The 14,231-nt window shown below is 42.6% G+C and overlaps 1 protein-coding gene across 9 annotated transcripts in view; it reads right to left on the bottom strand.

The window, feature by feature from the left end:
* Positions 1 to 93: 93 nt before the first annotated feature.
* Positions 94 to 14,231, bottom strand: part of PELI1 (pellino E3 ubiquitin protein ligase 1) — a 47,071-nt gene continuing 32,933 nt past the window's right edge. For all 9 annotated transcript variants that reach the window (XM_056343310.1, XM_056343308.1, XM_056343306.1 and 6 more), the window contains 6 exons: positions 9,160 to 9,304; positions 7,968 to 8,097; positions 6,301 to 6,402; positions 4,094 to 4,291; positions 3,791 to 3,979; positions 94 to 2,825 (listed from right to left, as the gene is read on the bottom strand). In XM_056343310.1, coding sequence (XP_056199285.1) covers positions 2,259 to 2,825; positions 3,791 to 3,979; positions 4,094 to 4,291; positions 6,301 to 6,402; positions 7,968 to 8,097; positions 9,160 to 9,230 — 1,257 coding nt within the window. In that variant the 5' untranslated portion in view covers positions 9,231 to 9,304 and the 3' untranslated portion in view covers positions 94 to 2,258. The remainder of the gene's footprint in view (positions 2,826 to 3,790; positions 3,980 to 4,093; positions 4,292 to 6,300; positions 6,403 to 7,967; positions 8,098 to 9,159; positions 9,305 to 14,231) is intronic.

The raw sequence follows: 14,231 nt of genomic DNA, 5'->3' as shown, positions 1-14,231 counted from the left end.
CTGATATTTCATATCCTCGTAGCCAGCGAGATCACAATCAGAGAAGCAGCACCAATCTGATTTTGTGGAAGAAGGAATCAAGAGCTCTCAACATTTGCAAATAGTCCAGCCATTTACTCAAGAGTTTTTGCTTACATCCCATTATTTGTAACTTTCTCAGGGAAGAAATCATTTAACTGCTTCTTTTGAACAACAATCTTGCCTTTGTGAATGTGGAGTTAAATACAGAACACACTGAGAGGCGACACCTGAAAGGAACCATTCCAATCCAGGACCAGGATAACACAAACTTTACGGTTGCTTTTCTTTTTGTGCTCTTAAGCCACATGTGCAGAGCAGACACCTCACCTGATGGTGAAGGGCCATCTCCAGCCTCTTGTCCCATCTCTTGGAAGCAAAGCAACAGACAATCCCAGAACTTCTATTTTTGAAAAGTGTTTACTCACATAGTTTGAATAAATTAATTTGCAAATAAAAATTAAACTACAGTATACTATAGTTTGAATAAGATGATTAGAACAACTACAATACAGGGATTTCTTGCTGCATAACTTTTGTTACTTAATGCATATAATCTGGAAAATGTATAAATCAGTTATATTTCTATGGAAAGGGAGTAACAGCAGTTACTTGTACATGACAGCTAACTGAACTTATAATACAGGTTTCCTGACACATGCATTTCCTGAGTGAACCAAACAATATATATATTTTTTTTTAAATGGAGAAACAATTGACGCAATTCATGACATCTAAGCAACATAGGTCTCTCAAACAAGAAAATTTTAGAACAGCTTTGACAAGAAAAAATTAAAGCTATGCTATAAAGTACAGAAATTTGCTATTGTCAATTATACAGTACGTATTTTGGAAAACAAAAAAAGTATGAAGCTGGCCAAAAAAAAAGCTCAACTCAATCCTAAAAAGGTCCGGTTGTGTATTTGCAATGAAGCACAGTGGGTTAGCAGCAAAGCTGGATGTAGTGCACTGGCCTTTTCTGGTGGATACAGAGGGAGAAGGAGGGTGGAGAGGGGAGAGCAGAGAGGACGTTACTGGGAGCCCAGGGCAGCACGAGCAGGGAGCAGGTGTCACACACGCAGCCCGCACCCACCTCGGGCTCCCCCCAGCCGACTGCCATCAGGCTGCACCAGGCGGCCAGGGCGCGGGCGTGCACCCTGGGGTACAGGCTCCAGCTCTGCTCCGCGCGGCCTGGCCGAGGTGAAGGCGAGCACGGAGCCCGTGGCCCCCAGGCGCCAGGCAGCACGTCCCACCGACAAGCCTGTCACACGCAGATTGCTCCCCACTCCCCACATGTGGGGGGCACGGGTGCCCCCACCTCTCCCCTCCCCACCTGTGTCCCCCCACCCCCAAACAGCAAGGAACAAACCGAGCCTCCTCTTTCAGGTTCGTTAATGTTTAACATTGGAAAAACCCTCACAAATGCCACTAATGCTAAATAAAGAGATGTGTTAGCATAAAGGGAGAAAAAAATCCTTAATCTAGACTAAGTTGCATATTCGAAGAGTCTGGTAAATATTCTCCTCATAACCAGATCTTAAGTACAGTCCTACCAAGAAGACATTTTAAGAAGTCCTCCTCAGCTACCTTTCAACACGGTTAAAAGCACACCGTTAGGCCACTGTAATCTGCATTAGCTCTGTTCAAAAGCATTTTAACTATTCTAAGAACTCAGTATTTTAGATTAAAAGATTTTTCTACCATTTCCATCTCACGTCCTTCTCCATCCAGAACTACTGTACACATCCGATTGCTGGATGTAACACGCTATGACCATGCTACTCACTAAACATTCTATGTATTTTCAATAATAAAGATAAATAGAAAAGAGTTAATATACATGTTATATTTTACAATGTTTGCATCCAAGCTGTAAACTAATGTTCTTTGAACTATTTACCCTCCATGTACAAAAAGAATGAAACAACTTTCAAAACACTGTGGGCATGTGATTCGAAAGCATTAAACGGAAGGCATCGAAGTTCACTCTACAACACTTCCTTCACCTCTTCAGAAGTAATTAACTAAAAAAAAAAAAGCAGTTTCCCCTTCCCCCTCCCCCCATTTCTTCCATTTCCAGACTTTTCTCAATAGAGAGCAATATAGCTGTTGTAACAAAAACCCCAAAATTCTTCATCTTAATGCAAACCAGCAAAGCCCAGAGAATACGAAAAACAGTTGGTTTAAAAATCAGAATCGCTTAGCTTATCGGTTTACTGCAGTCCTTGGTAACACATGTGTTAGTCGAGAGGTCCTTGGAAAATGAGTCTGATGTAACCCTGCTCACCAGCCAGCTGATGCGCACAGAACGGACAGGCTGCGTGAAAAGTGTGAGTACCATGAGGAAGAGGGATTTGGGACCAATATGCAGTTGTCTTTTCTGAGCACACGTGTCCACACGGGCTGAACGCGTGAGTTGGAGGTCCTGCATCCACATAAAATCCCGCTTCACATCCAAGCCACAGAGGCACGTAGGGGCCAACGGAGCGGCACATGGGACACTCGCGATCCTTGCCGTCTCTCTCCTCTTTGTTTCCCCAGTTGTGATAGCCGTGGACGTGGCCACAGTTCAGATACACCCATGGCTGCTTTTCGTCTACAACATCTTTTCTCTTCATGCTGGGGAATGCCAAGGTGTTAAACCCCACGGGACACTGGGGCCTTGCTGCATTTATTTCCTGTCTCAGCGCCTCCAGGTGCTTGACAGTAGGAGTGCGGGAGAGCCCCTCCGCAGTGCGCCACAGCAGCGTTGCTCCGCACAGGTCGATCAGAGAGCCATCCTGGAGCTGGTTTGTTTCGTTCTCAACCTTGGGACAGACAAAGGGAAGGAGAGGTGTCACCTATGGTTACCTGAAGAGTAACGTAATGCACTTTCATAACACTAATCTGCCTCAAACGTACAGCCAAGAAGTTCCAAGCAGCTCCTGACCGTTCCATACAAGATATCCATGGAGAGCCCAGGATCAACTCCTCCCTTCCCCCCCCCCCCCTTTTTTTTTAAAAAAAGATTGTGTCCATTAAAAAAAAAAAGCACAAAAAGCTCCTCTCTGACCTTAACAACTTCTCTCAACTCCATCCCTATCGCACTCCCAATGTCACAAGTCTTGTTTTAGTCCTCCATCACATTTTTAGACTGTTTTCTTCAAAGACACCTTTACACATGGCTCTCCTCTCCTCAACAAAGTCAGCTGTTGGCATTCCCAGCTAAACGTGTCACTTACTGAAGTGTTCATGTTGAATCTCTTTTTGCTAAGAGATCCCAAGTCATATCAAAAACAATTATCCCCTGGAAATGTTGCCAATGCTTTGGCATCGAGAGGAAGAGGAAAACTCAGAATACCAAGGTAGCAAAGGATATCCAGGTATAAAGTCATGTGTCAATAAAACTGTAATTCCTCTTTATTATTCCATTAAAAAAACTGGGGAAAAAAATCTTACAAGCATGAAATCAAGAGGGAGAATCAGAAAATACTGTTTAAAATGTGCACGACTGACAGTTTGCAGAAGAGCACAGTCGACTGGCAACTCAAGCCAGGAGAACAGTCTAGATCTGCAATTAAGTACTAGTTTGCAGATAAACTGTCAGTTATTCAGGTTGAGCAAGACACCTTCACGTATGAAGACAGACATATAAGTCATCGGTGTAACTAATTACAGAGGCAACATCTACACTGGATGAGGCCGATCCCAGCCCCTGTTTATACCCAAGCTTGACCACCTACAGCCGTACCCATTTTAACAGGTCGCATAAAACGTCGGGCACTACTCTTACCATTTTCCCCCTCTGCTGAGCTGATCTGGTCTCACGGAGGCTGAACACATTCCCGCACACGGATATCTCTCTCCACACCCCTGGCTTGGAGTCCTCTGTAAATCCATTTCGAGGATGCATAACAAGAACCCCATTGGTGGTTAGTCCATCCATTTGGCCATCTGACGTCTTCCACTTTGCAGCTTTCTCCTAAGAGAAATTACATCAATGAAAGCTTCCAATTTGGTTGAAGCAGAGCTGTGAGTCAGTTTAAAAATAAGCCGGCACTGAACTCTGGGGGGAAAAAGAAAAGAGTTCCCTTACCCCAAGAAAGATGTTTTTTGAGGAGTCAAATCCTGCAGCATATATTCTTGCTGTAAAAGGAGGGTTACGTTCACATATGATCCGGCAGGCAAACCTTGATATAGTGCTCTGCACAGACTGTGTATCCGAATTACTCTGGCTCCCAGGCACTGTATCTGTCACTACGAAGTCTATAGGACTCTCCGTTGACCGACCAATCTGGAAAGGGATTAAAAAAACAAAACAAAACACACAACTGTTTAGAAGTTTGCACTTGGGTCTAGGAACATCCAAACTCAAAACATTTAAAAGCAATCAAGAAAAAAACCATGACATTCCAGTTTGAAGCATTCCTTTTTGCACCAACCTCAATTTAGGTTTCTAAAGCCTAATCTGAACTGATGAGTTATTCCACCTCCATGTGACCGAAGTTATTCTGAAGGCTGACTACAGCCTACTGAAGGAAGGGGAAATAAAGTGATATAATTAAGTCAATTCCCAGACAATTTCCCATTGAAGGCCGCCTCATCAGAAAGGTTACGTTCAGGTCAGCCAGAGCAGCTGCAGCAGCACCAGCACAGCCAGCACACAGCAGTTAGGCAGGAGTGTGACATTCAGCCACTTTGCATGCCCAGAATATTCTGAACGATGCCAGACTAGGTAGAGGTGTAGATATAGGAAAATTTGGTTATGTGAGCTGACTCTCCTGCTCTAGTGGGGCACTGAGGAATAGCAAATCTGTCAGGAAAGACCAGGTACGAAGTATTTGTGGTGGGGAGGGGTTACATTAACATGCACAGAACACAACATCTGACTACAATCACATTTTTCTTGTAGCTGTGCCTTCTTTTCTGACTGCGTGGAAGAATGAGTTTTGCAGTCCCACACAAGTGTACTGGGTTTGATAGAACCACATGGGTTTCAGGGCTCCTCCAGTCCACTCATCTTGTCCTTTTCCTTATGAAGTATGATGAGAAATTATATCCCTCTCCCAAACATCCACATAGCCAGGTTTAAGGCCCACTTACACACTACTACTTTTCACTCACTTCCAGAGCTCTCAGCTTATAAAATAGTTGGTTATATTAAGACTGATCAACTGCTGGGCAAGAGACCTAAAAGCCTGAGGTGCTTTTTGGTGAAGGCTGGAGAGCTTTCATGAGACTGAAACTGCTTTGTCAGAGTGTATTTTTCTACTGCTGCTTAGGCAGGATAACCCATCAGTACACAGGGATTGCCACTGGCGATCTTAGAGCAGCAAACACGCCACAGCACGCCTGAAGAGAGAACACTTACACAAACAATAGCTTATGCTGCAGTTAGTTCGTCACAGCCCTTTTGCCCCGTGTTGCAGGTATCTGCAGTTGCACAGCAGCTTCCTCCACCACTTACCCACACCTCCCACCTCCTTAGATCCTGCAGTGGCATCACAGCTAAATGCTGTGACAGCAAAACTCCTTGCCATCAATTAGTGACGACATCAACAACAACAAAAAAATAATTCAACGCGAGATCAGTCCGGGAACCAGAAGGAACAAAGCACACCAAAAAACCCCAAAACAAACCCCTTCCTTCTGAGAAAAACAGGAAACAATTATAAGATTTAAGCGCACACCACAGCTGCAAATGTGTTTGTGGTTCGTTCTCATACATACAGGAACCGCAGCAAAGTAGCTCTGAACTGCCAGCACGTCAGAACTGGGCCTCCTCTCTCCACATTTCCCAGTGCTTGAAATTTCTGGGTTTGCTTAAAGATGTTAGGGGTATTTTTTGTATTGGTTGCGTCAAAAGCTTTCCTGTATTTTCATGTATTTTTTCTACCCTGCCTCCACCTAGCTGATCCCAAATCCCTTCATAAATGCTAGAAGCAAAGTTCCAAGTGCAAAAGGAGAACTGTGCACTTTATTCTTCATTTTGCAAGGACTGACTAGGAGACAGGTTATGTGAGTTGCAGACCAGCAATCAAAGTCAAAACCATAATCTTGTGTGTTAGTCACAAAAAACCCAACTTTCACCTCTGCCCAAGCCTAACAGATGCACAGATATACAGCTTTGTTCATGTGATGGCCTGGGGAACGAACAGAATTAAAACGTCTGTGAATATAGTAAAGTGCAGAAAGTGTCGCAGGGCAACTTTTGGCTCTGAGGGAAAAAGCGTGAGAAAGTATCTTGTTAGAAACTACCCAAAAAGCGAGAATACATGTATACATCACATTTGTTTCACATACCTGGAACATATCTGTGTTGCTGTCATGCGTATATTCAACTACTACTGTCTGGGCCCGAGACAAAGTGTAAGATATGCTGTGTTGGTCCTTGTTACTTATTGCCTATGGAAAAGAATGCCAAGTATTATTGAACCAGTAAACAGTAACTCTCATGAATACAGCAGCAAAAGGAGACAACATATATAACCAGGCTCTTGTTCTGCTCAATTAATGCATTAAGGCAGATGGTTATTAGTGACACACCTGTAGTTAAACTTCACAAAAACCAGTCCTGGCCATTAAAAGAAACTGCAGGATTGATTCAGCAACAGACCAAACTGGTCTCTTCACCGCATGCTGCAACAAAATACGTGTAACCGAGACCTATTATTAGTCAAGCTTCATGTTAAAGCAACAACGGCCTTAACACAAAAGAACAGAACAACCGAGCAGAAAGGCTAAAACTGAACGTAACACCTTCATGGCCTTCTCTGCCTGAACTTCTCCAACAGCAAAGTGACAAGGATCTGAGCTCCTACTAAATTCAGTGATGATTAATAAATTACATAGACAAAAACCATAAGAAGTAGTGCTGGTAAATGGCAAAATGGAGAAACTCAGCGCAGGTTGCAGAAGCTGTAGCAAAGTAATCTAGGTTTCAGTTGGTTAGTCTAGATCTTCATTCTGCAACTACCTGCTAGGAACTGAACAAACATTCTTCTAGAAGTGCTTCTAAATAGCACTTGAAGACCATAAAGAATTGGTAAAAATAAACGTTCTTTTCACAGATACCCTATAGATGTAATCCTATTACAAGAACTTTGGTCAGGAAAATGCTTTTGATTTCAGAATACGTGATGTCATTCCCAGAATTTGGGAATTAATATTCTTAAGTGTAAATTAATATTCGTAATTATTCAGGGGTGAGACACTTGACACTACTGTATTTGTTTAAGGGCCTGATCTTGACACTGGCAATCTCTAAACCACCACTGAGCATTCTCAATTTCCGTTAGTTTTAGTGGAAATGCTCCGTATTATTGAACATAACTGCAGATACACCTGAACAACAACACAGAAGTATTTCAGGGTAATGCCTTAGCTATGTTAGTTTCGACACGAAACACAATTCGCTTCAGGACCTAAGCCCTGCCTTTACTGCTTCTTAATGGGAACTCTGAAACTGATTACAGGCTCTGTAAAACATGCCCTGCAAAAACCACCTGTCCTCACCCCTGGGGAACTCCTACCCATTGGACGGAGCAGCAAGTGCATGCCGAGCTTTGCCAAAGGATCATTTAAGAGTCAGCTTCACGTGAAGCAAAGTTAGCCCTAAAGCATGAGTGAGTGCGAAAACAGGAAGTCTAGAACAGATGTCTAGTGAGTTTGGAAGCAAAACAAAATAAGAAGTGTTTTACATGACTAGCCTGTGCCTTGAACATTCATGTTTCAAAAATAAACATATTTCTTTCTGGACACGGCAAGGACTGGGCACCAGATTTATTTTGCTGAACGGCTGCTTGCTAACCCTGACACGTACCAAAAAACCTTGGATAAACATGAACCATTCTTTTTGCTGCCAGAACCTCATGCTTTTTACATCATTTCATCTCAGCATAACAGCACTGACTTCACTGAACATTTCTGCACCAGGCGAAATAAGACTTAACCAGACAAGTCAAGCTTACCTTTGCTGCTTGAGGGGTACAGGCAATATGCACAGTGCTAGGTTTCACCCCATTTGCCTTCGGCCTTTTAAATAAAGCAAACCTACTTTTTCTTCTTCCTCTATCTCCATTTGGGAGAGACCCATTGTACCTATCAAAAAGCACAGAAAAAGAACAATGTCCATCTTCCCGTATGACTTAGCTTCTGGTGAGATACAGACCCACAAGAACTTTCATTCTAAGCAAAAAAATCTTCTTGTATGGTATTAATAGTTACAGATTTCCAATTAATAACATTTAAATCCAAGAATTTATAAACACAATATTGAAACATGCCCACAGAACCACAGCAAATACAGACAAAGCTTGTAGGACAAGGAATGCTACCCAGATTAATCTCAAAGCTACTATTGACAATCAAAAAAGACCCAGGTCCCAAACATGAAATCAAGTAAGATCATATCTGTAGCTTTATCTCTAAATGATGTGTTCATACTGGAAATGAAAGACTAAAAACTCATCAGCCCTGGTGGAGAGCTTGTATTTTAGAGAACTTGGACTGAAATAAAACCCGTAAGAAACAGCTCCTCCAAGACTCCAATTTAATCAGCTGGAAAACCCTCAGACTCTCACTTTGAACACATCAACATAAACAGGCCAGGCGGCAAACCTGCTTTATTAAAATCTTCCATTTGCACTTGGATATTATAGTCAGCTACCACGTTCTTACAGAACTCTTTATTTTACTTAAAAGTCCTAGGGAACTCTTCCGCATTATCATGTTAGTCACATGTCTTGGGGCCCAATCTGGAACCAACTGGGAAACCTTCAAAACTGGCTGCCTGTGTCACAAAACGCTTACCTGGGAAGAACGCAAGAGCTGAAAATCACCTTGCATCTACTCAAGTGTTTAGAGCCCTACCTCCATGCTCATGCCATCACAAAAAAGTATGGAAAGCTGTGCCGCAGTGTGCAATCTATCACATTATGTGTAACGCCTGGCTGCCACAGAAAACGGCAGCCTGCCCTCCACACCCCCTTTACATGAGGTCAGCTCACTGTTCAGCTGCACACTCCCCAGACAGAATGCAAAAGAGGAAGTTCAAGCGGTAGGTTGTGGGACCATCTCACAGCAACTTGCATTCTGTCTGCTTTAAGTGCACCCTGAAGTTCCACCTTCATTCTCCCTTCCAACCAAGACACAAGCACTTACCCTAATACAATCAATTCACCATATTTCACTGGTGCTTTTGATGGATGATTTTCTTGATCAGGAGAAAACATGAGCTTAGCTAATGACTTCTTCTCAAACTTCAGGTCTCTGATCAAGAGTTGTGGCACACTTTTTTCATTATTTCCTGTAAAAACAAAGATAAAATTAAGTGTAAGAAAAAAAGACTCAAATCCAACAATTACACAAACCTGCACATCTGATATGATCAGTACAATATTTTGTGTTCCGTATTTTGGTCTTGCCTGAAATAATTTTAAGAACATACATATAAAACCACATCAATTATGGTTGAATTGCCTGGAAGAACTACCAGATTACAAGAAAACCACAAGTGCATTTAGCAAATTCCAGTATGGCCTTGATAAAACAGCTACAGTTGTTTTCCTTCATGCTAGTTTTTAGGATAAATGGTATATAGCTTCATTTAGTATGTTCGGTTCAACTATCAAGTAGAGCCTGATAGGGATTAAATTTCAAAAAAAAAAAACAAAACCCAAAGCAAGAGCAGTTCATCAGCTCGAAGTAAGTTTTCTTGGAAAGCATCTAGCTCAGCTTTCCAAGAAATATCTGGATTTGCAGATAGAAGTTGTATGACAATTTGATGTTGAGTCTACCCTACAAGTTTGGGGTGTGCATTGTCATCTCTCATGTTTAACCAGACACAAATGACACAAACAGCTGTCCGAACATTTCCCAAGGGCTTCCCACATAACTGTTAATGAGAACCATCTCTTGAAGTGCAATTTTTCATACTTCTGCTTTGAGGAACAGTTCACACTGATGTTTTTTACAGCTTCTCATTAGTAACATTTCCAGACACCTCTGACCTATCCAACCCACCTCTGACCATCCTGCAGAGAAAGCCTACCCAGCAGAGCACATGCTCGATAAAGAATAAAGCTGATGGTAGCTTGTTGGAGGCTTTCTTTAACAGAAATAAGAACATTCCCTTGGTCCTTCCAGGGAAGTTTTCATATCAACTCAAAAGGCTATTAAGCTGTTTTAGTACTGGTGGTTAACATGCTGCCTTCTGTGCAAATACATGTATTGGCTCATGTACTTCTTCAATCCTGTCATCAACTGATCACAACTACAATGCTCTATCCCCATTTTCTTCTGCCTCAACCAGACCGTAGATATTAGCAGAAGAGACATCACCGTGCAGATGTGATACACCCCCATCTTACGTCCTAACAACAGAGAAAAGGATGTGGCAGGGCTTGATGCCCTGCTCACATTCGTTCAGAAGCTGATGCAAAGATCCCTTTACCAGCCTGAGGGCTACCCTCTCCCAGTCCTCTCTGCTTCTTCACAGAGAAGCTTAGCTTCACGGTCTCTTCTCAATATACCTATTTCTTACTCAGCATAAATGTGTTCATCCGCACCTGCAATCAGCTCACAGTGCTCTCTGAAAACTCTGTGTGCTCCTTCACGCTTTCTTACATGCTACCCCACATATCTGTGTGAGACCCTCCCAGATATGTGCAAGGACATCTTGCTGTCCTACAAACTTTTTCTGTGATGCCTTATGAACACAATCAGGAGGCTAAAGCAAAACCTTACTGTTTCCTTTCATTTCTCATTATTTTCCAAATCTCTTCTCTTTTACTCTCACGTCTGGGTACTGTGGATTTCATAATGCTTGAAAGAAGTTAACTGAAGACTGTGGTTAGCACACATGTAGCATTATCACAACAGTATCCTGACTCCACCGCTAGATGTGTGAGCGCATTGTAGCAAACCTGATCTGCGCAACATTTACCTTGAAGTGTCTGTCCTGTCTACATGACAGTTACACCAACATGTTTTTGTTGCATAGGAGGCACTGCACGTTTTCACCAGGCAGCCCAGCTACCCTGCTTCACGCCTTAGGATATCCATCATTTAGCTGGTGCAGAAAGTGCCTTTTACTGATGCAGCAGTCCCCATCTGTCACACAGGAACAGCAACAGCGGCACAGAAGAGAGCAAAGCAGTGTGGGTTGCTCTGAAGCATTTCTAGTTTGCTGACCCACATGTAGCAGTAACTTCACTGGGATTGTGAAGGTACTTAGTGTTATAGGTGGGGCTCAAGATTTTGCCTCTAGAATTCTAAAATGAAGAATTTAAAGCCAACTTATATGCAAATCTGACCTTGAACTCCTATCATCACACATCAAAGTGGAGATTGTCCCATTTGATAGACAGTTAATAACAAGGTTAACAACAACATTAACTGTGTTCACAATTTTCACATTTGCTGTAGCCACCTGGGGTCTTCCTTGCCTCCTGGGATTACAACCCTATGCCTTGGAGCACCACACCAGCAATTCTCTCAAACCACATGCCTTTGAAAAGACTGCAGGGGTGGTTTACTGACATTGATACTGAGCTGTCGTCATGGGTTAACCCCAGCCAGCAAGTAAGTACCATGCAGCCACTCACTCACTGCTCCCCCCAGCCCCAGCAGGATGGGGAGGAGCATCAGGAAAACAAGGTAAAACCCGTGGGTTGAGACAAGACCAGTTTAATAACTGAATTAAAGTATTAAAATACTAGTAGTAATAATAATGAAAAGGGAGACGACAAAAAGAGAGAGAAATAAAACCTAGTACAGACAAGTGATGCACAATACAATTGCTCAGTACCCACAGGCTGGATGCCCAGCCCGCCCCCAAGCAGCAACCCATGCCTCCCAGCCAGCTCCCCCCAGTTCATACACCGAGCATGATGCTCCGTGGTATGGAGTAGCCCTTTGGCTAGCTCGGGTTAGCTATCCTGGCTCTGCTCCCTACCAGCTTCTGGTGCACCTCCTTGTTGGCAGAGCATGGGAACCTGGAAAGTCCTTCATTCGCTGTACACAATACTTAGCAACAACTAAAACATCAGTGTGTTATCGACATTATTCTCATACCAAATCAAAAAACACAGCACTCCTAGGAAGCAACTACTAGGAAGAAAATTAACTCTATCCCACCCGAACCAGGACAACTATATAGCTCTTAGGAGTTTAATAGTGCTTGGTTCTCCAGCCACATCACCTTTCTGAAGTCCTTCTACTTAAGAACTGAGTATAAATCTGAAGTACTTATCTGTATATAAAAATAAAGATATAAAAATATTTTCTATAAAGTATCTTTACTATCAAGGTCATAATTTCTTGTTTTGCTTTATAATCTAGCATTGTAGTTATTTATATATTGTCTTCTCAAAACAGCTCCTCGGGTTTTAATCGCCTCCCCAAATGATTAACCTATTTTATGCTTGAATACTGATCGCCCCAGGAGCCTCTCCTCTGCAATTCAGTCTTCTCCACATTCAACTCTTATCTCTGCCGTTGCATTTTGCATGCAAGGCTTCACATTTCTTTGCTAGAATACATAATGGTTGTCCTTTGGACTGACATTTAACAACGCGGAAAAAATACCACTGTGAAATCTACAGCACCGCCCGTTGGGAAATAGCACAGGACTAGTAAATACCATGACAAGGTAAAAGAAGATTTTAATAGTATCCACCCAACTCTACGGTGGTTGCTACAGCGCTACTCCATTCACTTAGAGAAGGTGGGAAGGCAAGTGCTAGAAATAACTTTAACTTTCCCCATTAGTACAAGAAAAGGTTTGGTCTAACTTCTCTTCCGTTTGCCCATATGAACAATTTCATGGAAAGCTACCAAATACATCTCCAGCCACAAAGTCAGCTTCTGAGCCTCATTAAAAGTAATTACAGTTAAAGGAGACTTGACTTTAAAAAGTAACCTGAACAGGTGGCCAGTAACCTCCTCTTAAGAGACAACTGAGCAGAAACCATAAAAGGGGACGGCAGTTCCAAGTGACAGACTTCAGCAATGCAAGAAGTTAACCAGAAAATCTTTGTATAAAAGTGTCCAACATCTAACACTCAGCTCCCCCTTAATACCTTTTTTGTCTCACATTTAAAGAAATCCAGCGAAGTTTATTTTGGGACCAGCACATATGATGGAAACCCACTTCTTTGACTTAAGGAAGGCTTACGAGTTAGAAAACTAGAGCTATCGTTCATAGAACGGCTTGCTTGTACATTTTCCAAAGCATGGCTTGAATGTTTGAACTTGATCTTTTTTTAAAATACATCTTGGAACCTTTATGAGCAGCACACACCACTTTCACAACTACTAACACCTAGTTAATTTCAACTCAAGCACATACAAAATTCAACACCCCTAAAAAAAATAATCAGTGCAACATGGACACTACTTCTCACCCGGTATGATCTGCCTGATGCACTGTACCCAAAAAGAAGACTTTACTTATTTCCCCAGAAATAAGAAAGATTAATTATATTCTTCCAGTGAAGTCCTGAAGACTAGTCCAAGTGAAATCTGACATCTGCAAATAAAACTCCAGTGTTGCTACACTGGAGATGAGTCTAATAGGCCATGGGATAACATCTCCACCCCAGAAGCAGAGCAGGCTTACAGACCATTTAAAGCTGGATAAAGCATTTTGAACTTATGGGAGGGAGTGCTCCTGAGTTGAGAGGAAGGATCCACTAACTTACAGAACAAGCCTTCTCTTGTAGTACAACCTGACCAGTTTTTATTCCTACACAGGACACTTCTTGGAAGCGTTAGGAAAGGCTAATTAAATACATTAAAGACAACTTGGCCCTGAGGTGCCATATACCACTAGGGAAGTGACTTGACTGACCAAAATATGCACAGATTAGGTTTTTACTGGTTTTTGCAGCAGCATCTCCATACACTGGTGGAACAGGCTTCATCGGAATAGGCTCTGAGCAACAGACTTTTCTAAACTCCTCCAAGAACTTTCAGCATTGATGAGGAACAAGGTGTCAATTACAAGATTCCACCCCATCCAACATCCAGCTCTGGGGTCCCCAGCGTAAGAAGGACACGGACCTGTTGCAGCAAGCTGAGGAGGGCCATGAAGATTGATCAATGAAGCACCTCTCCTGTGCAGGCTGAGAGAGTTGGGTTGGTTCAGCCTGGAGAAGAGGAGGCTCTGGGGGTGCCTAAAGGGGCTGACAAGAAAGCTGGAGAGAGATTTTTTTAGAAGGGCACATCATGAT

This window comes from Falco biarmicus, chromosome 6, assembly GCF_023638135.1.
Source record: "Falco biarmicus isolate bFalBia1 chromosome 6, bFalBia1.pri, whole genome shotgun sequence".
Taxonomy (NCBI): domain Eukaryota; kingdom Metazoa; phylum Chordata; class Aves; order Falconiformes; family Falconidae; genus Falco; species Falco biarmicus.
This window is presented reverse-complemented; position numbering and strand designations above follow the sequence as displayed.